This window comes from Pteropus vampyrus, unplaced genomic scaffold (genome assembly GCF_000151845.1).
Source record: "Pteropus vampyrus isolate Shadow unplaced genomic scaffold, Pvam_2.0 Scaffold10, whole genome shotgun sequence".
Taxonomy (NCBI): Eukaryota; Metazoa; Chordata; class Mammalia; order Chiroptera; family Pteropodidae; genus Pteropus; species Pteropus vampyrus.
In genome coordinates this window covers 1,660,900-1,687,950 of record NW_011888791.1, presented here as the reverse complement: position 1 = coordinate 1,687,950, position 27,051 = coordinate 1,660,900, and the positions used below count along the sequence as shown (strand labels likewise).

The 27,051-nt window shown below is 34.2% G+C and overlaps 1 protein-coding gene across 1 annotated transcript in view; it reads right to left on the bottom strand.

The window, feature by feature from the left end:
- MYO9A (myosin IXA) overlaps positions 1–27,051 on the bottom strand; it is a 245,311-nt gene that overhangs the window by 124,439 nt on the left and 93,821 nt on the right. Inside the window, exons 14-15 of the mRNA XM_023521568.1 lie at positions 24,703–24,898; positions 15,425–15,544 (exon numbers count right to left, since the gene is read on the bottom strand). Coding sequence (XP_023377336.1) covers positions 15,425–15,544; positions 24,703–24,898 — 316 coding nt within the window. The remainder of the gene's footprint in view (positions 1–15,424; positions 15,545–24,702; positions 24,899–27,051) is intronic.

Below are 27,051 nucleotides of genomic sequence, written 5' to 3'. Positions count from 1 at the left end.
CCTCTGTTGAACCCTCCCCCTCCCAGTGTGCGGATACAGCAGGGCCAGAGTTGAGATGTTGTCAAACTGGATAACAGACGTCACTCTACCCAGACAGAGGATTCCCTGAAACTCCGCCTCCCCAAACATGCAGTCCTACCCAAATATCATCTACGTGTGTCCTTGGGGAGCCTGGTGCTCCTTGCAGAGCAGCAACAAGACTCACACTGGTACCAGCCGGCCTCGGGTCCTGGTGTGGTATCTTGAGGCAACTAAAAGCACAGCATCTGTGATTGCTTGCTGAATTTTAACAAGTGGCCCCGAGGGGCGCAGAATGAGGCTAAACTTGGCTTGCAGCTGAACTCCTCTCAGGACTGTGCCAATGGACACCTACTGCACAAAAATGCACTAGTAAGACCAAGAGATGTAGGAGCTTTCTTAGTACATACAGACAGACACAGAAAGACAGCCAAAATGAAAAGATAAAGAAGCAGAAACCATATGAGAGAACAGCACAGCGATCCAGGAATAATGGAGTAAGGCAAGCTAATAGATGCAGAGTTCAAAATACTGGTTATAAAGATGCTCAATGAACTTAGGGAAAGTGTACATGAATGAACTCAGTGAGAACTTTAACAAAGAGATAAAAAATAAAGAAATGAAAATGGAAATTATAAAACAGCACCAGTCAGAAATGAAGAACACATTATCTGAAATGCAGAGTACACTAGAGAGAATCAACAGAGTAGATAAAGAAGAGGATCAAACCACCGATATAGAGGACGGGAAAGCCAAGGACACGCAATCACAAAGGCAAGATAAAAGAAGCCAAGACTAAAATATAATTTAAGGAGCTGAATGAAATAAGTCAGAGAAAACAAACATCACATGATTCCACGTACACGTGGAATCTAAAGAATAAAATAAATGACAACAAAAACGGAAATAAACTCATAGATACAGAGAATATTTTGAGGGCTACTAGATAGGAAGGGTGTTGGGGGGATGGCAAAATAAGGCAAAGAGTTAGTAGCAGAATAGACATGGAGAAGTACAGCATAGCATGGGGAAGATGGTTAATAATGTAATAAATATGTAAGGGAAAAGGGGTACCAGATTTAGTGGGGTGATCACTTTGTGAGTTATGTGGATCTCTGATTACTATGTTATACAACTGAAATGAATATACTATTGGATGGCATTTTAATTGAAAAAAACTCATTGATAGGTACAATGTAAATACAAGTAACTAATTGTCTAATACATTTCAATAAAGCTGGGGGAAAAAAAACCCTATGTGAATGCATAAACAAATAACAACAAAAAGCCATAAGGAATAATATACTGAATACTTGCAAATGATCACTCCAATTAGAAAATGAAGCCTGGTGCACATGTCTGATCCCATTCTAACAACATCAGATCCCAATGTTACCCACTTGTTGGAATTATCATAGAAAGACTTTAAAATAGCTATCATAATGCTCAATGACTTAAGATGGTCTTACTAAGTCAACAGATTAAAAAAATCTCAGGAAAGAAATGGAAAATAAATAGGAAACCAAATGAATATTCTGGAACTAAAAACTGAAAAATTCTGAAATTAAAAATTCATTCTATGGGTTTAAGAGGAGACTTGAAACATCGTAATGAACTTGAAATCAGATAAATAAAAATGATCCAATCTGAAGAAAAAATAGAAATGAACAGAGTATAAGGAATCTATGAGACAATATCAAATATTCTAAGAACATATCATTGGTGTCTAAGAAAGAAAAGAAAAACTGCAGCAGAATAATCTGTTGAAAAAGTATTGGACTAAAATTTCCTAAATTTGATAAAAAAAAACAATGAAACATAGGTAAAAAAGGTGAAGCAAATCCCAAATAGGTTAAATATAAAGATTTAGGGACATCACAAATTGCTGAAAACCAAAAAAATAAAGAGAAAATCTTGAAGCGGCCAGAAGAAAAAAAGGTTCATTCAACACAAAAGGATGACATCTGAATTTATCGTAAAAAATAACTCAGGAAAAAAATACACAGGGCAACTTCCTGGCAGGATGGCAGAGTAGGTAAACTATATGCTTGCTTCCTCTCACGATCACATCAAAATTACAACTAAACTACAGAACAATTATCATTGAGAATCGCCTGAAGTCTAGCTGAACAGAAGTCCTACAACTAAGGACATACAGAAGAAGCAGCATGGAGACAAGTAAGAGAGGCAGAGACGATAAAGGGGCCGGTCCCACACCCATGTGTGGTGGTTAAAATTCAGGAAGGATCTCGGTTGAGAAGGTCCTCCCAAGGGGTAAAGGGTATGAGCACCACACTAGACTCCCCAGCCTTAGGTTCTGGTGCCAGGGAGAGAGTCCTCACAACTTCTGGCTGTGAAGACCAGCAGAGATTGTGGCTGAGTGAGACACAGGGCTGCTGGAGTCACAAGCATTCCTCTTAAATGGTCCATGCACTGACTTACTCGCTGATGGACTCACTCGTTCTGAGCCCCAACACTGGAGTAACAGCTCGAAAGGTCAGGGACATACAAGGAGAAACAGAATTGTCTGGCTTCAGGGAGAGGGATGGGAGGGACAGCTTTCTCCCAGACAGAAGTGCTGGAAGAAGCACTGTTACTTTGTTGAGTCCTACCCCCCTGCCCCCAGTTCAGCATGCCATGTCTGAGTCTCCATCAACCTAGCTAATACCCTTCACCCTACCCTAGGGATTCCCTGAGATCCTGCCTCACCCAACTTGCAGGCCTACCCAGGATGCTACCAGTGGCTTTTCCATACAAATGGCCTGTCTTGGCTTATGCAGCTGACCCTCCAAACATCTTTCAAACATTCAAAAACCCCAAACAAGCAGCATCTGACCAAATATCTCATGCTAAGCAGCCCTAAGCCCAGCACTAACAGCAGCCAGCCTTGGTATGCAGCTTAGCTTCTCTCACGAACCTCTAAGCCCAAAGCAAGTGGCAACCATCTACAGATCACTTTGTAGTTCATACCAAGTGGCCCCAGGCAGGGCACAGGCAGTGGCTGACCTTGGCCAGCAACAGAGCCCCTACAGACGACCCAGAATCAACACACCTTGTGGCCAACTTCGGACTACAACAGAGCACCACTCAACCACCTCCACAAACAACACAGCCAAACATCGAACTGGGCAAGCACTAGAGCCCTACTAAAACGAATCCAGCTCTATAAGGTCAGCCCCTGCATAACAGCTCCCCCACTGTAGTCAAACCCAGTCCTCACAATCAATCAGCCTGAGGTTCAATCCCTCTCACTGACGTGCCAACAGCAACCAAGACTCAACTACAACAGGAGGGCACATATAACACACATGAGACAAACGTGGAAGACCCAGCATATGTGACCAGGGAACTGCACCACTGGGCCCCACAGGACACCTACTACATAGGCCAACTTACTAAGACCAGGAGCCATAAAGACTCTATATAATACACAGAAACAAAAACAGGGAGGCAGCTAAAATGGGAAGACAAAGAAACATGTCCCAAATGAAAGAACAGAACAAAGCTCCACAAAAAGAACTAAACAAAATAAAGACAAGCAACCTACCAGATGCAGAGCTCAAAACATGGTTATAAGGATGCTCGATGATCTCAGTAAGAACTTCAGCAGAGAAAGGAAACATAAAAATGAAGATAGAAAACATAAAAAAGAACCAGTTGGAAATGAAAAATACTATAACTGAAATAAAGAATACATTATAGGGAATCGACAGTAGATTAGATAAAGCAGAGGACTTAACAATTTAAAAGATAAGGTAGCAGAAATCACATTATCATAACAATAAAAAGAAGCACTATTTTACAATAACCAAGATATGGAAGTAATCTAAGTGCCCATCAATAGACGACTGGATAAAGAAAATGTGATACACACACACACACACACACACACATACACACACACACACACAAATATTACACAGCCATAAAAATAATAAAATCTTACCATTTGCAATAATATGTATGGACCAGGAGAGTATTATGCTAAGGGAAATAAGTCAGACAGAGAAAGACAAATACCGTATGACTTCACTTATATGCGGAATCTAAAGAACAGAATAAATGAACAAACAAAACAAAATCAGATGCATAGATACAAAGAACAAACTAATGATTGTCAGATGGGGGTAGGAGAGCTGGGTGAAAAAGGTAAAAGGATTAAGAAGTACAAATTAGTAGTTACAAAATAGTCAAGGGATATGAAGTACAGCATAGGGAATAAATATTGTAATAACTATGCATAGTGCCAGGTGGGTACTAGATTAATCGGGGTGATCACTCTGTAAATTATATGTGTCTAACCACTGTGCTATATACCTGAAACTAATATAAAATAATATTGAATGTCAACACTAATTGAAAAATTAAAATTAAAAAAATTATCCTTTTCCTGAAGATATGATATAAAAAAAAAAATCCAAAAAAATTAGGAAAGTTTAAGGGGCCTCTAAGACAACATCAAGTGTACCAACATTTGCATCATAGGGGTATCAGAAGGAAAAGGACTGCAAAAAACTGAAAACTTATTTAAAGAAAGAATGATGGAAAATTTCCCTCTAACCTGGCAGAGGAAGTAGACATGAGTCTAAGAAGTGCAGAGTCCCAAAAAAAGATGAAACCAAAGAGGCCCACACTGAGACACAGCATAATTAAAATGCGAAAGGTTAAAGACAAAGAGAGACTCTTAAAAGCAAGAAGAGAAAGGCAGCTTGTTTCTTACAATGGTACTCCCTTAAGAATGTCAGCTGATTTTTCAACAGAAACTTTGCAGGCCAGAAGGGACTGGCATGAAATATTCAAAGTGATGTAAAGCAAGGACCTACAACCAAGATTATTCTATCCAGCAAAGTTATCATTTAGAACCAAAAGACGAAAAAGATGCTTCTCAGACAAGAAAAAGCTAAAGGAGTTCATCATCACCAAACCAGTATTACAAGAAATGTTAATGGGACTCCTTTAAAAAGAAGGGGAAAAAAGATCAAAAATATGAATAATAAAATGGCAATAACAACATACCTAGCAATAATTACTTTAAATGTAAACTAATTAAATGCTCCAAGCAAAAGACAGGGTGGCTAACTGGATAAAAAAACAAAACTCCTACATATGCTACCTACAGACACTTCACATTGAAAGACACAGACTGAAAGTAAAAGGATAGAAAAGATAATGTATAAAAATGGAAACAAAAAAAAAAAGTTAGGAAGCAATACTATACCAGACAAAATAAACTTTTAAAACAAAGGCCATAGCAAGAAATAAAGAAGGACTCTACAATTCCACTTCTGGGTATTTATCCGAAGGAACCCAAAACACTACTTCGAAGGGGCATGTGAATCCATATGTTCATTGCAGCATTATTTACAATAATCAAGATATGGAGGCAACTTGGCTCCACATCAATGGCTAAATGGATAAAGAAACAGTACATACGTGTGTGTGTGTATCTATATATGTATGTATATATGTATATGTATACATATAATGGAACATTAGTCATACAAAAGAATAAAATCTTGCCATCTACAACAACATGGATGGACCTAGAAGGTATTGTGCTGAGTGGAGTAACTCGGAGAAATGTAATGCCCTAACAAAATAAATGAACAAACAAAGAGGAACAAACTCATAGATACGGATAACATTTTGATGGCTGCCAGATGGGAGGGGTGTTGAAGGGAATGGGTGAAAACAGTAAAAGGGATTAAGAAGTACAAATTGGTAGTTACAAAACAGTCATGGAGATGTAAAATACAGCATAAGGCATACGGTCAATAATATTGTAATAACTATATATGGTGTCAGATGGCTAGATCACTTCGTAAGTTGTATAAATATCTAATCGCTATGTTTTATACCTGAAACTAATGTAGTACTGTATGTTAACTCTAATTTAAAAAATTATTTTAAAAAAATTATTTAGAAAAAAATCAGTTGATGCAATCTATCCCAATTGGAAACTTCAATATCCAAAAAAGAAAAGAAGATATATGTACACAAAATGACTCAAACAATAATGTTTACAGCAGGGTCCCTCACAATAGCTCGAAACAGTATACAATCCTTATATCCACCAAGAAACAAATGAGAAACACAAAGCTGTGTGTGTGTGTGTGTGTGTGTGTGTGTGTGTGTGTGTGTGTGTGTGTGTGTGTGTGTGTGTGTGTGTATATATATATATATACATATATATATATATAATTGTATATGTGTCTGTTTGTATACACAATGGAATAAAAGCCAGTAACAAATTACTAATACATGGAACGACACAGATAAATATGTATATCATGTTGCATAACAATCAGAACACAAAAGAATATATAGTGTATGGTTCCATTTCTGTAAAATTTTTAGAAAAAGCAAAACTCATTTACAGTAATGGAAATCTTAATAAGAGTCACCTAAAGGACATGGGAAAATGTACAAGAGAGCAAGAATAAATTTTCTGATACAGCTTTACTCCGATACTTTCTTTTTAATCTTGTTGGGTTCATATGTTTTAGGCTTGTCTCTTATAAACATCGTAGAGCTTAATTTTATTTTTCATAATTGCATAATTTCTTAACTGTTTACTTTGGATCATTTTAATTTATTACTATCATGATAAATCTGGAATTTTTTTCTGCCTTTTTATTTTATGCCTTTTATTTACCCTAATTATTGTATAATTTTATCCACACTTCTACCGAAGTATTTTCTTTATATAGGTTCTTTTGTTTCCTAAGTTAGATATAGTCTCTTCTTTGATAATTCTTGAATTTTGAACATATTCATGAATTCTAAACTAAATTCTGTATTTTCTTTTCCTGAAGAGTATAAAAACCTTCTAATGCTTTGATTCTCATCATTCCGTTCCTATAACAGCTGTTGTTACCCAATACTTACTTTCCCCTTGTTTTCTTCCCATTAATCAAGTGAATTAGACATTATTACTGTTTTACAAATCGTTTAGATTTACACACATATACCAATTTCTTTATCAGATCTCAAAACTTTCCAGTGAGTTCAGCTTCTGTCTTTCTCCACTAAATCTTTTCATAAGTTCTACTGGTAAAGATCTGTTCAGATTACTATCTTTATTTACTGTCATTGCTCATCTTTGCCTGGTATATCTTTGTCCATCCTTTTACTGTCATCATTTTAAAAATCTTATATTTAAACTTTCTGAAAAATTCATTTTGAGATTTTAATTGGTAAGGTTAATCTATTTTTATTAATTTTAAATAGTACTTGTTTCTTGTATTTTACTTCATATTTTCCATTTATTTTTCTTTAAACTCATTTTCCCCTTCTTAGTTTGGATTTGATAAAGGTTTCTTATGTTTCATTAAAAGATAAGATTCCACTTTTGTTATTATTGTAGTTGTCTATCATGTACATATTCATGTTTATTTACCCATATTGATATCTTAAATTTGATAAATATCCATATTTTACTAATTCAAGAGAAATATAGCTCCCTGCCTTCCCTGTTGGCTTCACTGAAATACATACTAGCATTGGTTTCTACCTACCATTCTCAAACAGAAATTCTGGTCATGTATCATTAAAAAAAATTTGACATTCTTCATTCCATGAAAAATATTCTCTTCAAGGTATATATGTCTGTGACTTATGTTAGGCTTCATGAAATGTAATTAAATGTTATTGGGGTAAAACTTATTTATAGTAGAATATATGCCTTTTAAGAATACGGTTGAATAAGTTTACACAAAAACCACCATAAAAAGAAGATACAGAACATTTACATCATCCTCAAAAGATCCCTTATGTCATTTTTTAGACAATCCCCCATATACCCTCCTGGGTTAAGGTAACCACTAATTGTCCACATGGACTGGTTTGCATTTTTTAGAATTTGGCTTAAATGGAATAAAACAGTACGCCCTCTTTTGTGTAGGGTTTGTCAGCATAATACATTGGAGATTAATAAAAGTCTTTGTGTAAATATGTTTCTCTCAGGTAAATATCTCAATGAAATTAATGGAACATATGGAAAATATATGCTTCACATTTATAAAAAATTGACAAATTGTTTTCCAAAATAATTGTACTATTTTACATTGCAAATAGAGTATATAAGCATTTTAGTTGCTCCACATCCTTGTCATTAGTTTTATCAACTTAAAATTTAGCCATGATTCAAGGTGTTAATGTGACCTCATTGTGATTATAATTTGCATTTCCCCAATGACTAATAAAGCCTGATAATCTTTCATGAGTCTATGGATCATTCACGTATCTTCTTTTTGGAAGTATATACTCGAATCTTTGGCCATTTGTCTTATTATTGCAGGAGTATTTTTATATTTTGTTTTCATGCCCATTATCAGTTATCAGTATTATAAATTATTACAAATACTGTTTCCCAGCTGTGGTATACTTTTTGTTTTCTTAACAATATCTTTTTAAAAGCAGAAGTTTTCAATTTTAGTGAACCTCTGATTTTGTCATGTTTTTTCCTTTTATAGTTCATGCTCTTATGCCCCATCTAAGAAATCTTTGTCCCAAGATTGCAAAAATTTTTCTCTCAGGTTTTTTCCACAAATTTAAGTTTTACTCTTTACATTTTGACTTAATTTTTATGTATAATATAAAGGGTCAAACTTCTCTTATAATGCATGGCTACAGAGTTGTTCCAGTGCCATTTGTTTAAAAGACTACATATTTTACCCCACTGAATTATCTTAGCACCTCTGCAGAAAATCAATTGACCATGAGTGTGTTGATCCATTCCTGGGCTCTTTCTTTGGTTCTATTGATCTTCTGATCCTTACACTAAGAGAACAACGTCGTGATTTTAGTCTTGAAATCATACAGTGTAAGTTCTCCAGCTTTGTTCTTTCAAAATTATTTTGGTCATTCTAGGTATCCACATTTCTATATATATAAGTAATCAGTTTGTGAATTTCTACCAAAAAATCTGCTGTGATATTCACTGGGATTACATCCAATCTATAGATCCATTTATGGGAGAACAGATATCTCAGAACTACAAAAACATGTATTTATGTTCATCTATTGAGGTATTTTTAATTTTCTCCCAGTTGTACAGTGGTCTAACACATATTTTGTTAAATTTATCCCTAAGTATTTCATGTTTGGGTATGTTATATTATTGTCCATTGCATATTAAGTTGCTCCAAAACCTAGTACTTAAGAACAACAAATAGTTATCATATCACAGAGTTTCTAAAGTAACAGGTTTCAAGAGCTGCTTAGCCAGTTAGTTCTGACGAAGTCTCTCATGAGGTTGTATTCAAGCTGCCGACCAAGGCTGCAGTAATCTCAAGACTGGAATGGAACCGAAGGATCTGCTTCTAAGGTCACTCATGTCATTGGTGACAAGCCTTACTGCCTGTTGACTAGAGGCTTCAGTGGGATTTTTAATAGAGCTACTAACAAATGGCAGTTTGCTACTCTCAGAAACAATGATCAGAGAGAGAGCTAACAAGCAAGAAAGTGCGTAACATGGAAACTGCAATCTTTCATAACTTAATATCAGAAATGTCATGCTATTGCTTCTGCCATGTCTTATAGGTCACATAGACCAACACTGGTAAAATGTGGGAGGAAACTAAACAAGGTTGTGAATACCAGGAGATCGGACTAACTGGGGAATATCTAGGAGGCTGGCTGTCATAGCTGTAGAAACAGAATTTATAAATTTCACTTTCTGAGTATTCATGGCTAGAATATTTCAGTTTGATTTCATATATATACACCTGGTATCTTGTGAGATTGTTAAATTCATTTTAGATTGAAGAGCATTTTTTAAACTCCTAGCACTTTCTATGTAGATGATCATGCTGCCTACATTTTCCTTTTCAATCTTATGTACATTTTATTTCTTTTTGTTACCTTATTGTACTACGACCTCTAGTATGATGTTGAACTGAGTGGAAAAAGCAGCCATCTTTGCCTTGTTCTCAAGGTCAGGAAAGAAGTATTCAATCTTTCACCACTAAGTGTGAAATGTGCTGTAGGATTTTCATGTGTATTCTCTACAAAGTTGAGAAAGCTGCCTTCTAGTCCTAGGCTGCTAAGTTTTTATATAGAAATGGGTATAGAATTGTGACAAACTCTTTTTATCCATCTACTGAACTAATTGTGTGTTTTTTTTCTTTTTTAGATGGTTAATATGGTGAGGTATATTGATTGATTTTCTATTATCAACCAATCTTACATTCCTACAATAAATTCTACTTAATTATCATATATTATCCTTTAATATATTCCTGAATTCTATGTGCTCTTATTCAGGATTTTTACAACAATCATAGTGAAGAATATTGGTCTGAGTTTTCCTGTAATATTTTTGTCTTGTTTTGGTATTTGAGTAATAATACTGACCTCATGATATGATTTATATAGTACTCCTCACTTCTATATTTTCTGAAGGAGATGAGAACTGGTATTACTCCTTTCTTAATTAAATATTCCTTAAATAAAATTCACTACTGAAGCTACCTGGGTCTGAACTTTTTTGTGCTTGTATGTGGGGAGAGTTTAGTTATAAATCCAACATCATTAATAGATATAAGACTAATCGGATTTTCTATTTTTCCTTGGGTCCAGTTAGATGACTTGTTGATATTCAATGACCTTGTCCATTTCATCTGTTGAATTTATTGGCATAATGTTCATAATTTTTCCTCAATCTTTGATGTCTGTACCATATACAACTGTGTCTACTCTTTCATTCCAGATAATAGCTTTGTTCTTCACTCATGTTCCTTGATCAGAATGGCTGGAACTGCACTTTCCAATTCAGCAGTCACTAGCCATATGTGGCCATTCAAATTTAAGGTGATCTAATTAGAGCTTCGGGGGGTTTTTTTGGTTTTTTTGTTTTTGTTTTTTTTTAATTTCAGGGACTTAAAGGCCACATGTGGCTAATATCCACAGTTTTGGACAGCATAGTTGGAAAACATTTCCATCTTCACAGAATGTGCTATTGGACAGTGCTGGGCTCAAATTTTATCAATTTTATTATTCTTTTAGAAAAACCAGCTTTTGGTTTCCACTGATCTTCTCTACTTTTGGTCTGTTTCCTGTTCACTGAATTTAGCTCTTATTTTTATCGTTTACTTCTAGTTGTTTTGGGTTAATAAGTTTTTCCTGTTGTAGCTTCATAAGGTGAAAGCTTAGACCATTAATTTTTTACTTTATTTTTTCTAATATAAATATTTAAAGCTATCAATTTTCTTCTAAGCACTTCTTTAGCTGCATAACTCATGAGTTATTTATACGTGTTGTTTATTTTCCAAATATATAAGGGTTTCTCAGATAAATAAATTACTAATTTATATTTTAATTCCATTTTGGTCAGACAACATACTTTAAATTTCAACCATTTGTGTGACCATACTAATGCCTGAGGTCAGAGACATTAAGGCACTCGAACATCATAATCTCCACTGTCCCAAAACTAGATTGAAGTTCAAAAGTATAAGTTCAAATTGAAATGAGATTCTTCTATTCTACCCTCTTTCTAGTCCTCCTACCAATTTATTCCTTCTCCTTTCCTTCTCCTGACCTTTGCAGAAGTGAGGCTGCAGTTTAAACTCCCACAAACCCCAATATACCCCTACCCCTCTAATTTCCTCCTGACCAAATCTCCGAGGATAGTCATGGCAGAAAGGTAGGAGCACCAGAAATGAAAAAAGGAAAAAGAGCTACAATACTTTATATGTCTAATCTCAAAGGTCACACACACTGTCACTTCAACCACCTTCCATTTGTTAGAAGCAAGTCATAAAGGATAGCACATGCCTTCTGAAGGGAGGAGTACCAAAGAATCTGTAGACACATTTTAATCCACCAGAAAAATGTAATAATTTTCCCCCTCTTTAATTCCCCCACCCCCACTTCCACTCCTGACCTATGGATGTTGCCATTTCCCCTTAAGAACTGGAGGTGGGGCATCTCCTCACACATGTTCACGGCGTGTGCCTGGGACCTGGCCACCCAGGGCCTAGTGCATCCAGGGTATGGTCCGTGGCTCCACCTGGGGTGCAAACCCAGGACCTTCTGCGTGTAAAGCAGATGTGCTAACTACTACACTATGGAGTCTCCCATATGTAATAATATTCATATCCAAATATAATAATTTTTACCTTAGTCATATATCTTTTTTAAAGAAATTAAGAGAAGGAAGTAAAAAGTATGTATATTCATTTGTTTTTAGACGTATTTATTATTTCTGGTTTCTTTATTCCTTCCAACAATTCACATATCAGTAAACTGGAGCCCACGGGCCAAATCAAACCCACTATGTTTTCACATGGATGCAAACTAAGAATGGTTTTTACATTTTTAAATGCTTGAGGAAAAAAATCAATGGAAGAATATTTTTGTGACGTGTGTAAATTACATGACATTTAAATTTCAGTGTATATAATAAAGTTTTATTGGAACATAGCCATGCCCATTTGTTTATGTATTGTCTATGGCTCCTTTCACAGCAGAACTGAGTTGTTTCAACACAGACCACCTAAAATGTTTACTGTATAGCCCTTTGCAGAAAAACTTTACAGACTCTACTATGTATCCCAGTTACCACCTGGAGGTGTCATTTCCCTATAGCCTGTATAATTTCCATGACCATTTCACATAGAATACGTATCATGGTGACAAATTCTCTCAAATTCTGTTTATCTGAAAACATCTCTATTTTGGCTTTATTTTCGAAGGATACTTTTGCTAACTGATAATTGGACATTGTGGATAATAACACTGGATTTTGAAAACTGTTGATTTTTCTTCTAACAGATCGTTAACCTGTCTGGTCTCCAACTACAAATATAGAAATTTTGCCTGAAAGTTTTTTTTTAGTTTTGGGGCTTAGTTTTGTTTTGCTTTTATTTTAGTTATAATTTTTGGATATCTTTCAGCCTGTATTGCTTTTAATGAGAAGTCAGATGTTAATCATACCATTATTCCCCAGTATTTAGTATGCCATACTTTCCCTTAGCTTCTTTCAAGATTTTCTCTTTATCTTTGGTATTCTGCATATTGCCTATAGTATGCCTAGTTGTGGTTTTCTTTTGTATTTACTCTACTTGGAGGTCACTGTTCTTGGATCTCTAAGCTAGTGTTTTTTTAAACCGAACATGAAAAGTTTTCAGCCAGTATATTTTCAAATATTTTTCTGCTTTTGTCTACTAAATGGAATTCCAACTAAAGAAGTAAATATTCAGCTCTGCCCACACAGGAGCTACACACAGATACAAAAAGCAACAAACTTGCAAATCTCAACCTGCAGTTGCCTCTTTCAAAGGTTATCTCCCAATTGGTTTGCAGTGCTCTTTTGACAGGGCTCCTATAGTCTTTCCTGCATGCTCAAAGCAGTCAGCCAGGTATGGTTGACAGAATTCATACTCTAACTTTGGGTTTCAGCCCTTTGGTAGCTCTCTCATATGATTTTCCTCCTAATTCCAAGCTGCTTGCCAGTCCTCAGCTTTGTCCTCTGACACCTCAAGCTAGTATGGTTATGGTTTTCCGTCTCTGGAGTTACAGGAGTTGGAAAGTACTTTGTGCAAAAAGCTACACATTCACAATTCTTACCCACTACTTTAATGAATGACTCTCCTCTGATTTCTGCTTCTTTTTGGCCTTTTTTGGTCTTTTAGTCCTTTGAGTCTTTTTCCAATGCTTTCAAATTGTTTGTTTTTAAACTTTTCCAGGTTTTAGCATTGTAACCTCATCAATTTTTCCAGGTTTTAGCATTGTAACCTCACTAATTTACCATTACCTAAAACTGGCAGTCCCCTCATTTAAAAAAAAAAAAAATCTCCTGAACTTGAATTTATAATTTTATATATTATAAAATTTTAATTATTGGTAGTACTACAATGGAAAATGGAATAACCTACCTAAAATAATGGAAAAGCTCCAACTTTCACAAATGTAGAAATAAACTTGCATGTGAACACAGACAAATGTACAATTTCCTCATGCAGCCTGTGCTAAAATTGGTGCCTTCCTATTCTGGACCCACATATACCAAGCTGAAATACATTCAAGCCCAGGGTTGTCAGGATGAGAGTCACAAAAATCAACAAAACAAATAAACCACTTCCAACTTTTTAAAAGTTAAAAAGAATTTAATCTCTCATAAAAGATTTGTAGACTATCTTAAACAATATCCCATGGATTAAAAGATTTAGAAAAGTAAGATGGATAACTGGAATAAAGACTTGTATACCTTTTAGAAATAATAGCAATAATTAAGAGTAACAATTAAAGATGTCTTTTTTAAATGGAATACTTACCTTTGTTCTGAGAAAATATTTTAAATATTTTTCAATATACATCACACATTTTCTTATTCATATCAAGACAGCAAAAGTAAGAATGGAAAAAAAATACCCCCACAACATTTGCTTTTAGGAATTCTACTTATATTCACTGATAACTGGATACTAAAATTTCATGGAATTTCAATCAAAGAACTGTGAAATTAGCAAAGTATATCTGTGGTGATTTGTAAAACGCTGAGAACAGAATATGTAAGTAATTTAGGTCCATTATATGCAAATTTCTGAGTTAGGCTTCAAGTATTCTGAGTATTCCTTTATTCTCCCTATAGCATAGCCAAATAACTGTAAACCCACAACAAGCAAAAGAACTCATTTTCATGCAGAATAATTATAACCAATAGATAAGGAGGAAATGGAGACCTGGGGCATTTTTTCACACCTATTTTATTTTAAAAAGAACACCCACTATGATTCTGTAATTCTTCCTTAAGCCAAAACATTAAGGTAGTATCTTTGCTCTAAACCAGACATAGGAAAGTCTGCTAGAAGGACTGCAATCAAACTAAATGGATTTACCAATGATACATAAAAGCTCCACTGCTGATTTTGAAATTCAAGCATAAGCAAGCATAAAAATTAGCCGTAATTAGAAAAGAGCAGAGGAAACTTCTGGCAGTGTGGGATATATTAATCATCTTGATTATGGTAATGATTTCACAGGTCCATATATGTGAAAACTTACCAAACTCTATGCTTTTGCATGCAGTTTACTTTATCTCAATTAGATTTCAAGAAAGCTTTTAAAAAAAAGTCGGCGAGAAAAAAATTGTTATTCATTTATGCCCATTCTCGGCTACTTTAAAGCCAAAAATGAAAACCAAGTCAGAGTCCATAACCAAGTACAATTAACTCAAGGATCACAGGCAAATAGTCATGTGGCTTAAAAGAAGAAGAATATCAACTTTTTCGAGAGAAAAAAACTGAAGTTTCAATGAAAATATCCTGAGACCAACTGGTCAAAGGCTTATGGAGGTCACATTGCCTATACAATTTATGTCCCACCCTGGTGTAATGCTCCTGGTGTCCATTTCCAAATGGATATATGATGACAGAGAATTTATCAGGATTTGCAGCCTTACTGTACTTCTCTTCCTTGCACCTCTGCAGAATCTCTAAGCTCCTCTGGTGGACTGGGTGTTGGAGAAAGCTAAAACTATCCAGACTTTTCAAAATTGCACATGGCGCTGTATCATCATGTCCTTAAGAAGCAAAAGAAAAACAAAAAAAAATGGAGAAAAGAAAAAGACATTATATAAGCCCAAACCAATAGAGAATCAAGGACAATGCTGCCAACTATCTTAAGAGTATATAAAAATATACCAAGCAACAGAAGTTAAATGTGAATGATTTTTCCAATTAATTTGAGGAAATTACACAACAGAAAAAAAATAAAGGTCCTTTTTACGTATTCAAAATGTCGTCTTTAGTACTCAAGGTGTTGTATGTTAACACCATACTAAAATGTCTAATTTGTGAACAACAACAAAAAGTCTAATTTAAAATACTAAGCACATTTCAAAAACTATTTATATGGTTTAGTTTTTTTGGTTTTTCTTTTAGCGGACTCATTTTTATCAAGTATGAAATATAATTAGCATATAGTTGGCAACAATGCAAGGAACGTTGATGAATCCCAAAGAGAAGTTTACTCAAAACAATTTACCAAAAGTTAAACAATTCTTTCACAAATTTTGCAATTAACAACACTTGTAGGAATTCCAGCAAGTGTGTGTCAATGTTGGAAGAGTAGGAAGAAAGCACCAAAGAGCAGGAAAACCCAGCAGCACTTCTATATTTGTAAATCTAAAAACAAAGCTGTAAAATGTGCACCTCACCACCACCGCTTAGTAAAGTGAAACAGAATCAACTACTGGTGGAAAAAGGAAAAGAGCACTTTTGGGTAAGGACCAAAGCCCCAGATTAGGACTACCGAAACAGTGAATCACTCAAGCAATAAAGGGAAAGAGAAGAAGTTTCAGTACCATAAATATTAGCAATAAATTGATTTAAAAGAGAAATACAGGTTTTCTAAGTTTAGGAGGACTTAAGTACCTTTTACTCATAGAACTATCTCTAGAGTTAGTTAGAACATTAAGTTCAAACTTATGCACATTTCCTTTAAAAAACAAAAGTGAATAGTCAACAACAGAGGCAAATTAAGCAACACATAAACAATGAACTAAAGTTCCATTGGTGCAAATTTACTGTATAATTAGGAATGAGGTACTATCTATGAATAGTTCTCAAGGCAGAATCTTTTAAAAAGTTAAACAGAGGCAGAGCAATTCAAAGAGGATTACAAAGCATGGTTTTGTCTATCTATAACTCCTTAACCTGGATTTCTACATCCAGAGAAAAAGCATCTACACTTTAGCTAAGGAGATGAAATCTTATGATACCATAAAATTAGATAATAATATAAACATAAATACCATCCTTTTTTAAAGAAAATGAATTTGAAATTATTTTCATTATCCAATAATAAAAATGTAAGCTAATAAAATTATCTCATTTATCCAATATGGAGAGCCCATAATTGCAAATGTTAAATGTTCCAAAAAGAAACAACTATTTTCAAGTTACTTGTCATTTCTTAGTCAAAAGATATCTCAGTAAAAAATATGCTATTCTCATTATTACCAATAATTCCCCACCTTGATAGGCTGCTTAGAGAATGAATACTTAGACTCAAACTAGCCTATACTTACTTAGCTGGGGGAAGGAGGAGAGATATCAGTTGAAGAGAACTATTTGAGGGAAAAAAATACCTGGTGAGTTCTACTCATACTCCATCTACATTGTAATTTTAAAGAGTTATCATCAGACTTTCAGGCCCCTCAATAGCTAGCTTGATAACTTGCTAGTCAGAAGTATGATTATGTTATTAAAGTGTTTTCTAAGTGTTTAAAAAGTTCAGGATATTGAATGCACTAAATTATTATCTAGTTTTAAGAAATCACTCAACTTTACCACAACCACTGTACTCTATTTTCTATTTTATGTAATAAATTGTGGCAATGCCATTTGGATATGGGTAATTTTGATCTGTGGCTGTTTTGTGTCTCACCATTATGCCTTAGTTTGTTTTTTTTTTTAATTCCATTTGTTCTTTCATTCTGCTTTCTATGCCTTCTATTTTAAACATTATTTTACGAACTATATAAAACAGTATTTCCAAACCTTAAAATAATATTCCTTTTGTTTACTGTGTGTACCAACTCTCTGTTAAGTGGTTTGATTTCCTAAGATGGTTTTTAAGTACATTTTCAGTAGGGGTTATTTTCTAAGGAATATTTTTAAAAGAGGTTTATATAATGCTTGCTTATGTTAGCTTGTGGTTTAGTTTTAATAATTTCTTATCTTGAGATGATGCACAAAACATACAACATAAATTCATACCCCATACCCATGCATAGTGAAGATGTGGGACACTGATTTTATTTTAGAGGTAACTTATTTAGTGACTTTTTAGAAAACATTACCTAAGGCCTAACATATATTGCTAAGGTTCTTGGCAAGGCCAAAGGAAAGAATTTTTCAATTATCTTTTCAGTGACAAACTCTTTGAAGTTACTGACCACATAACAGAGGCTTAATTCCAGCTTCACTATATCTTTCAGACCTGAAGCCATGTCTCTAATCCTATAGCAATTTCTATAATGCCAGCTACCAGGCCTTGGGCCATTTTTTAAAGGTATATTTCACCAAGGTAAAATCCAACAATCTCAAGTATACAATTTGATGGTTTAAACAAATGTTTACAACCACATAATCTTCCATCAAGATATAGAACCTATCATTTCAGCAAGTTATTTTACCCTCTTCAAGTCAATATCACTCTCACCTCACCCAGAGGCAATCAAGTTATGATACTGTTATCACTCTACAGTATATTACTTTGCCTAATCTTAAACTAAATGAAATCATACAGTATGTTTTCTTTCATGTCTGGCTTTTTTGCTCAATTTATTTTTTGTGACTCATTCATTACAAGTAGCAGTGGTTTGTTCCTTTTTATTGCTGAATAATGTTACTCAGTAGGGATATATCACGTCTTGCCATTCATATAAATGGAATCATAAAATATGTGGCTTTTTGTGGCTGACTTCTTTCACTTAGCAAAATGCTTTCAAGGTTCATCCATGTTATAACAAGTACTAATATTTCATTCCTTTATAAGGCAGAATAACATTTCATTGTAAGTATATAACACATTTTGTTTATTCATTCACCACTTAATAGGAATTTGAGTTGTTGCCACCCTTTGGCTATTATGAACATGTTGCTAAGAACATCATGTGTAAGTTTTTGTTTGAACGTGCTTTATATTTTTTTGATAGAGTGGAAGTGCTAGGTAAATTCTAACTATGAGGCTGTTGTACAAAGTGGCTGCATCATTTTACATTTCCACCAGTAATATATAAAGTAATATATAAAGTTTCCAAATTCACCACATCCTTACCAACATTTGTTATTGTCTTTTTTGTTGTAGCCATCCTATTAGATGTGAAGTGGTATCTCACCATGGTTTAAATTTGCATTTCTCTAATAAATGATGTCAAGCATTTTTTCATGTTTATTGACTATTTGCAGATCTTCTATGGAAAAATGTCTTTTCAGATCCTTTTTAATTGGGTTATTAGTTTATTACTGAATTGTAAGAATTCTGTGTATATTCTAGATACCAGTTACCAGATACATGATTTACAAATCCTTTCTATCATTTGTGGGTTGTCATCTCATTTTCTTAATAGTGTCCTTTGAGGCACAAAAGTCTTTAATTTTGATGAAGTTAATTTATCCATTTTTACTTTGGTTGTTTATGCTTTAGGTGCCATGTTGAAGAATTACTGATTAATCCAAATTAGGAAATGTGAGTCTTCCAATTTTGTTCTTCCTACATTTCTGGATTCTATACATATCAATTTTAGGATTAACTTGTCAATTTCTGCATACAGGTAGCTGATGTTATGACAATGAAGTATTGCCATCTTACCTATTTTAAGCCTTCCAATGCACAAAAATAGAATCTTTCCATTTATTTGGGTATTCTTTTAAGTTTTTCAACTTAAAATATGAATTACAATTCTTTAATTAAATTTATTTTTAAAGATTTTATACTTATTTATGCTCTTCTAATTGGAGCACCAACTTAATTTCATTTTCAGGTTGTGCATTGCTAGCATGCTAAGTACAACTGATTTTCCACATTGATTCTGTATCCTGCAACCCTGATGGCCTCATTTATTAGCTCTAACAGTTTTTTGGTGGATTCCTAAGGGTATTCTATACACAATATGTCATCTGCAAACAAAATGGTTTCTTCCTTTTCCTATCTGAATTCTTTTATTTCTTTTTCATGCCTAGCTAATCAGAACCTCCAAGACAATGTTGAATAGAAGCAGTGAGAGCAAACGTCTTTGTCTTGTTTCTGATCTTAGGAGAAAAGCATTTACTCATTCACTATCAAGTATGATGTAAAGCTTTGGGTTTAACATAGATCCCCTTATCTGGCTGAAGAAGTCCCCTTCTATTCCTTCTTTGTTCAATGTTTTTAATAATGAAAAGTACAAAAATGTGTTGGCTTTTGTTAAGTGCTTTCTCTGTATCTACTGAGGTAATGGTGTGATTTCTGTCTTTTATTCTGTTAATGTGGTGTACTACATTGATTTGACTTTTGTAAGTTAAAATAACCTTGCATTCATGGGTAAATTCCACCATGTCGTGGTGTATAACGTATAACACTTTTTACATATTGCTGGATTCAGTATGCAAGGATTTTGTTGAGGAATTTGGGTTTGTGGTTTTCATTTTTGTGACTTCTTGTTTGGTATCCGGGTACTACTGGCTACACACAATCAGAATAAAAGTATTCCCTCATATTCCATTTTTTTTTGGATGAGTTTATAAAAAAACTGGTGTGAATTCTTCTTTAAGAATTTGATAAAATTCATCAGTGAAGTCACTGTCCCCTGGCTTTGCTTTGTGGGGAGCTTTTAATACTCTCTATCTTTGAACAGTTTAATTATATTTATATCTAAATCTGAATCTCTTTGAATTCACCCTTCTGGTAGTTTGTAGAGCTTTTTGAGCTTCTTGGATTTGTAGATTAATATTCTCATCAAATATGACAAGTTTGGGCCATTATTTCCTTTTTTCTTTTCTTTTTTTTGGGGAGGGCCATTATTTCTTAAAATAAATATCCTTGCTACCCATTTTTCTCCTTTCCTTCTGGACTCCCTAAAGTCAGTATGCTTTATTGATTTCCCACAGGTCTAGAAGCTCTGTTCATTTTTCTGCATTCTTTTTGTTTCTGTTTCTTAGATCTGATAATCTCAACTGATCTGTCTTCAAGTTCACCAATTCTGACTTCTGCCTATTCAATTATGGGGCTGAATTCTAGTGAATTTTTCATGTCAGTCATTGTATTTTTTTCCCACTTCAAAATTTATATATAAATTAACACTCTCTATTTGGTGAGACATTGTTCTTATAGTTTCCTTTAGTTCTTTAGCTGTGGTTGCCTTAGGTCTCTGAACTTATTTAAAATAGCTTAATGACTGTACTAAGTTCAATGTCTGACTTTCCTCAGAGACAGTTTCTATTGATTCCTGTTTCCTGTGTATGAGTAATATTTTCCTGTTTCTTTACATGTCTCATTATTTTGTGCAGAAAACCACACATTGTAAATAATATAACATGACAACTCTGGAAATCAGATTCTCTTTTCTCCCCAGATATATTGTTGTTGCTGTTTCTTGTAGTTGTTGCTATTTGTTTAGGACTTCCTGAACTGATTTTGTAAAGTTTGTATTCTTTGTCACATGTGACCACAGAAATCTCTGCTCAGTTAGCTTAGTGGTCAGCTAATGATTGTGGATGGATATCTGAATATTCCTGAAACCAATAAATCTCCCATTCTTTGTCAAGTGTCACTGTGTATGTGTTGGGACACACCTTCAACACTCAGCTAAGCAGGCAGTTTACAACTCTGCATTGTCTTTCACCTCTTGCTTACCAAGTAGCTGAAGGTTATCCAGAGATGAGTGATCATTATCTTCTTAGGTCTTTCCTGAGTATGTCCATAGCCCTGGGCATGTACACAGCCTTATGCATATTAATGGTTATCCAGATTCCCATAAATATTTGGGAACTTTTCAAAGCCATTATGGATACTTCATTCTCTAGCTTTTCCTTTTATGCACTTTGGTCAGCTTTTGCCCCAACTATTATCTACCGCATCAGGCAGTTTTAATATTCAACAATTCCTTTTGATTGTTTTTGGACATCAACCCTAGGTTAAAGGCTAAGCACTGGGCAAGCACTAAGGCAAGCATTTGCAAGAGGGGTCTTCCAGGGAACCACTTGATAGACTAAAAAATGAAAATTCTCTGAGGATGGGGCTTTGAAGGAGCTCCAATACTCTTCTACTTCCCCTAGTGACTGTGCTTCAACCTGTGGATTTCAGTGTAGCTAGGGAGGGAGGGATGCGAATATTGCAAATCAATACACTACAAAGTACACTGTCTTTACCAATATTCAGCCTTTTTTCATTGTACAAACACTTCCCAAATTCAGTTAAATGAAAAAACTGAATGGCCCTTTGAACTCTCTTGTTCTTGCTTCTTATCCCAATGCCACAATTGAACGCCCCATCTCTATCTAGTCTTTTTGGAATGATTAAAATTCCTCTTTGTATACATAGATGGTAACTCCAAAAGAAGTAAATAGAGCATTACTGCACTCACATCTACATACTGTATAATTCATGGTCAAGTGATCATCTCCCCTATATGTGCTCTCATCCAGGCTCTTTCTTATTCAGGAGTAGTAAATCAGAAGCAAGGTAGATGATAGCACTGGAATATCTGTTCCTCAATATCTCACTGCTGACGAGATAAATCATTACCATTTCTCATTCCATCTCCCAGCAGGGCCAACATGTGGCTTCACTCAGACTGCTTACTTATATGATGCCACAAAGAACATGTTATGGTTTCCTGATCACCAAAATATACCCTCCACAATTTTAACAAATTTACTCTTTAAAAGAATAAACTGAATTAATTTTGATTTAAGGGACTTAAAATAGTACTGTGTCCTTTAATTTGGAAGTCCACAAAAAATAACAGAAGTTTTTAATTTGATCTTCTCATTTGTGCTCAGTTGGTTTAATGAAGAAAAAAAATGTCAGGGAATTTTTTAAGAAAATCCAGAATTTTTTTGAGCGCCATAAGGATATTTGTTGACAATTAGCTATGGGTCCACTGATACTCACAAAAGAAGTAATATTGCACTTCTGCAGTCTACATCTTCTTTCTTCATTAGAAGTATTATGTTTGACCCTTTATATTCATTCAAGATCTAAACTTGGTTACCTTCTGCCTTCCATATATTCTGCTTCTGCTTAAACTCCAATTCTTGTTTCACTATGTTTGTATATTATTTATAGTCATAATAAATGTTATAAATCTACTACTTAATCCATTTTCAGTTATTCTAGTAGTTTTCATTTTGCAATGCAACAATTTCTAACTTTATGGTATCTTTTTATCCCAAACCCATCAGAAAATAGTATGTGGTGAGTAGTGTGGAGGGAGCAAAAATGCTTGCTTAATGCAGGTACTGACACTAATATACTATAATACAAACAATTATTCCCTATAAAATATCTGCTCACTCATTGCCTAAAACTGCAAATAAACTACAGTTTTTTTCTTCTCTTTGATAAAGAGTAAAATTTCAAAGTTCATCCAAGGGAGACTTCTAGGGTGTTGGTAATATTCTTTTTCTTAACCTAGGTGGCAGTTACAGGGTATCTTCACTTTGTGATAATAGAAGTTTTCAAAAAGAATTTTTTGAAATTCTTTTTGAAAGCTCTATGAGGGCCAGAAAGTAAAAATAAATTAGAAAACAAGAAGAATCCAGAAATTATCAAAGTAGAGATAATACAGGCTCAGTATATTGATCATTAATTACACTGCATATCTTGTATAAATTATTATAAACATATATCCAGTTTCCATAAATAATATTTTAAATGCCAAAGGAGCATACAATATGAATAATCTTTATGGAAAAAGACATATTTAATAGTAAATAGAAGAAAAGTTTCTTCTCTTAGTTACATCTTAGCAGAATACTTACCAATTTCTAAATTTTCATCATTCATAAGAAGAACATAGCTTAATTAAAAAAAAAAAAACTTTTCCTTAAAGCTTTTTGCAAAGATACTTCTTAGAAATAACTTTGTAAAAAGCAAAGCAGGTTTAAAGTATTGCTCTAAAAAAAAAAAAAAAAATACAACTCTCCCTATACATAAAAGACAGTTTGCACACATTAAAATCTGAAAAACAAAAATTAAATTAGTTTTTGCCTCTCATTTTAGAAATACAACCTACCAAATAAATGTATTCATTTGCAATATATCAAACCTGAATTTAAAGTTTTACTGCTAGTACACATGCCAAAAAGCCATTTAAGTAAGTCTGGGAGCCCTGAAAGCATAGGTGTGTCCCAGTACACTGCTACTGAAGCTTCTCTGGGCAGAAATTTATTTTACACAACTACATATATATTAGAAAATCCTCACTATGCAGCTCTAGTCTAAGGCTAGAGCTACAGCAAACAACAGTATGATTTCAGTAGGTAACAAGTGCTTATGAAGATGCCCTCCCACAGAATGTGAAATGGAGTATTTTATGATTTAACAGGGAGGTACACAGAAAAAGTAAACTGCTATAATCATATTTAAATTTCAAAGTAAAATTCAATAAACTGAGTTCAGGGTAAGAGAAAAAAAAATGAACACTTTATAAATTTTGAAGGCAGTATTAACACTCCAAGAAAAACTGCTAATGATAGCAAAATCAGTCAAGAGAAAAGATGAAACTTGATTAATTACTGAAGCCAGGTTATCTCCACTATTCTATACTATCTCCATCCTAATTTTTCTGTCTCCCAATTTATACTTCCACATTAATTGTTTCATGTCTAGTAAAAACTATGGCATGAAGAAAACAAAGAAAGGTACCAATATTAAGTTCTATATAATTAAATTATAATTATATTTCACTTTTTGCTTAAAAATCATGCCAATGTCTTACTGAGTGCCTACTAAATACCAGGCACTTTACACTAATTATTCCCATCAGTAATTATGAATAAAAACACACATATACACACGTACCATATATCTATTTAATTTGATCAGATAAAGTTCACTATAACGAATCACATCTGAAACATGTTAGGGTATGGTAAGAAAACAGAACAGAATAAAATTACATTTCTACTCATCAGAGAGGTAAAAAATTAAAAGATGAAGCATTGCAGAATACTAATACCAATAGCTTACCAGTTTTTCTCTGAATGTGTCTTTTCCCAGCTTCTCTGAATGCAACCACGGCTCTGAAAAAAGCTCGGAGAACTGCCCATCGAAAAACAGCTACAGGATCAATTCCAATCATCCCAGAGATAAATGCATTTTTGCTACTTCTCAGAAGAGCTACAATGTCAGGCCGCATATGATCTGTATTTTTTTCCCGGAAATCCTACATGAAAAAAGTACCAGTGTTATTTTTGAAAAAATTATTAAACCAAGAAGACAATAGGTAACATCTTTGAATGGTGGTGGCTGAATAAGAACTATAGAAGTCATTTCTGTACTACGTAGCTAACTGGATCAGATATCTTCTATAAAGTTCCATCCAACACTAAAACTATTAGATTCTGTACTACTTTAAACTTAGAATAGTCCACAATTTTTTTGCAACTTGTGAAACACTGGTCAGGAAGAGTCTCTCTGAAGGGGTATCACATAAAATGACAAAAGAGCTGAATAAAAAAAGGAGCTAAACATAAGGTCAGGAACAGCATTCTAAGCAAAAGGAATGCCTACTACCTATTGGACAATTTAGGAGAAAAGCAGTAAGACCAAGGGCTGGAGCATTCTGGGCAAGGGTGATTATGGTAAAAGATTAGACAAATAGGCTATGCAGACTATATAAGCCTGAGTTACGAGTTGGGATTTTATTCAAGTGTAAAAGAAAGTCACTGGAAGGAAATGACATGAGATAACTGGTTTTTTCTAAACACCAATGGCTGCTGTGAAAGGAATGAATTGTACAAAAACACAGAAAAAGGGAGACCAGCTATTGCAATATTCCAGATAACAGCTGACAGTGACTTATACCGATATGGAGAAGACTACAAAAAAGAGGTTTAGAAATAGGAAATGGGGATCAAGAGATCAGTTCTGTACAAGTTAACTTGAGATGGTGAGGATATGATAAATACAAAGTAATTTATTAAGAGGTTACTCTGTGTGCTGGTACTCTTCTAAGCATTTTACATGTACTGTTTCATTTAAGCTCATTTCATTTTAACAAGCCCTTGAGGTAGATATTATTATTCCTATTTTATAGATAGGAAACTGAGTCACAGAGAGGTTAACTAACTTGGCCCCTATTACATAGTAAGTGGAAGAACAGAGGTTCAAACACATCCACTCATAAACACTATACTAAGTCTGTATACAGACATCAATTAGAAAGATAGCTTTATGTGTCTAGAGTCCTACAGATATTTCAGAAAATACATTTGCATATCATCAGCATATAGATTTCTTTTAAAGCTGATTAAGATTACCTAAGGACCATAAATACACAGTAAAAAACCCTGCCAAAGCATGGGTGTTAGAAGGGTTACAATGCGCGCGCGCGCGCGCGCACACACACACACACACACACACACACACACAAAATAGGTTAAAATACCCCACAGAAAGACAGGGAGGGCAAGAAGCTTATCCTCTGGAAGGTAACAAACTGTTATGTATAATCTAGACATCTGACTATAACCACACCCAGATGGAAGGAATAAAACTTGGTGAGTAAATTACTCCAAGTTGGTGCAGCTTTACAAAATATCTCCACTTCAGATTCTGTGAGGGGCATGACTAATATGTCATTTACTCTCACATCTACAAGGCATTTGTACTCATCCTATTACCTTTAGGGCTTTCCCTTCCTAATTCTTCTTTGTTCACCTGAGAACAGGATAAAAAGGGAAATGAGCCAGAAGTCTTGGTCCTTGGCTTGTCCCTAAATAGCCTTTGTTCAAAAGTATATACTATAAAAGTTAGTTAGACTAAGAATTTTCAAATATAAATCACTGCTACCACTAATATCTACCAAGGGCAGACAAGACATCAGGCACTAAATTAGGCACTATATATAATTAATTCAACCCTATCAATTACCCAGTTAAAGAATAAATTATAAACCACATTTCATTCACAAGTAAATGAAGAGGTACAGATGGCAAGATGGATGTCCTTTTACTTTCAACCTATGTGATAATACGGATGAATAATCACAGACACAAGTATATATACTGTATGCTTCTAGTTATCTGAAGTTTAATAATACGTAAAACTAAAGACAAAAAAAGCAGGATAGTAGTTACCTGGGTGGGGGAGAATGAGCTGGGAAGGGGCATAAGAAAATTCCGTACACTTTAGATTTATATACTTTACATATCTCATTGTATGATTTTATAGCTCGAGCTTTTTTGTTTCAAACTACATTAAAAATCTTCTTAATTAAGGTATAACTGGCATAAAACATTGTATGAGGTATACAACATGTTGATTAGATATATTTATGTGTTGCGATATGACTACCACCGTAGTAGTATTAACTAA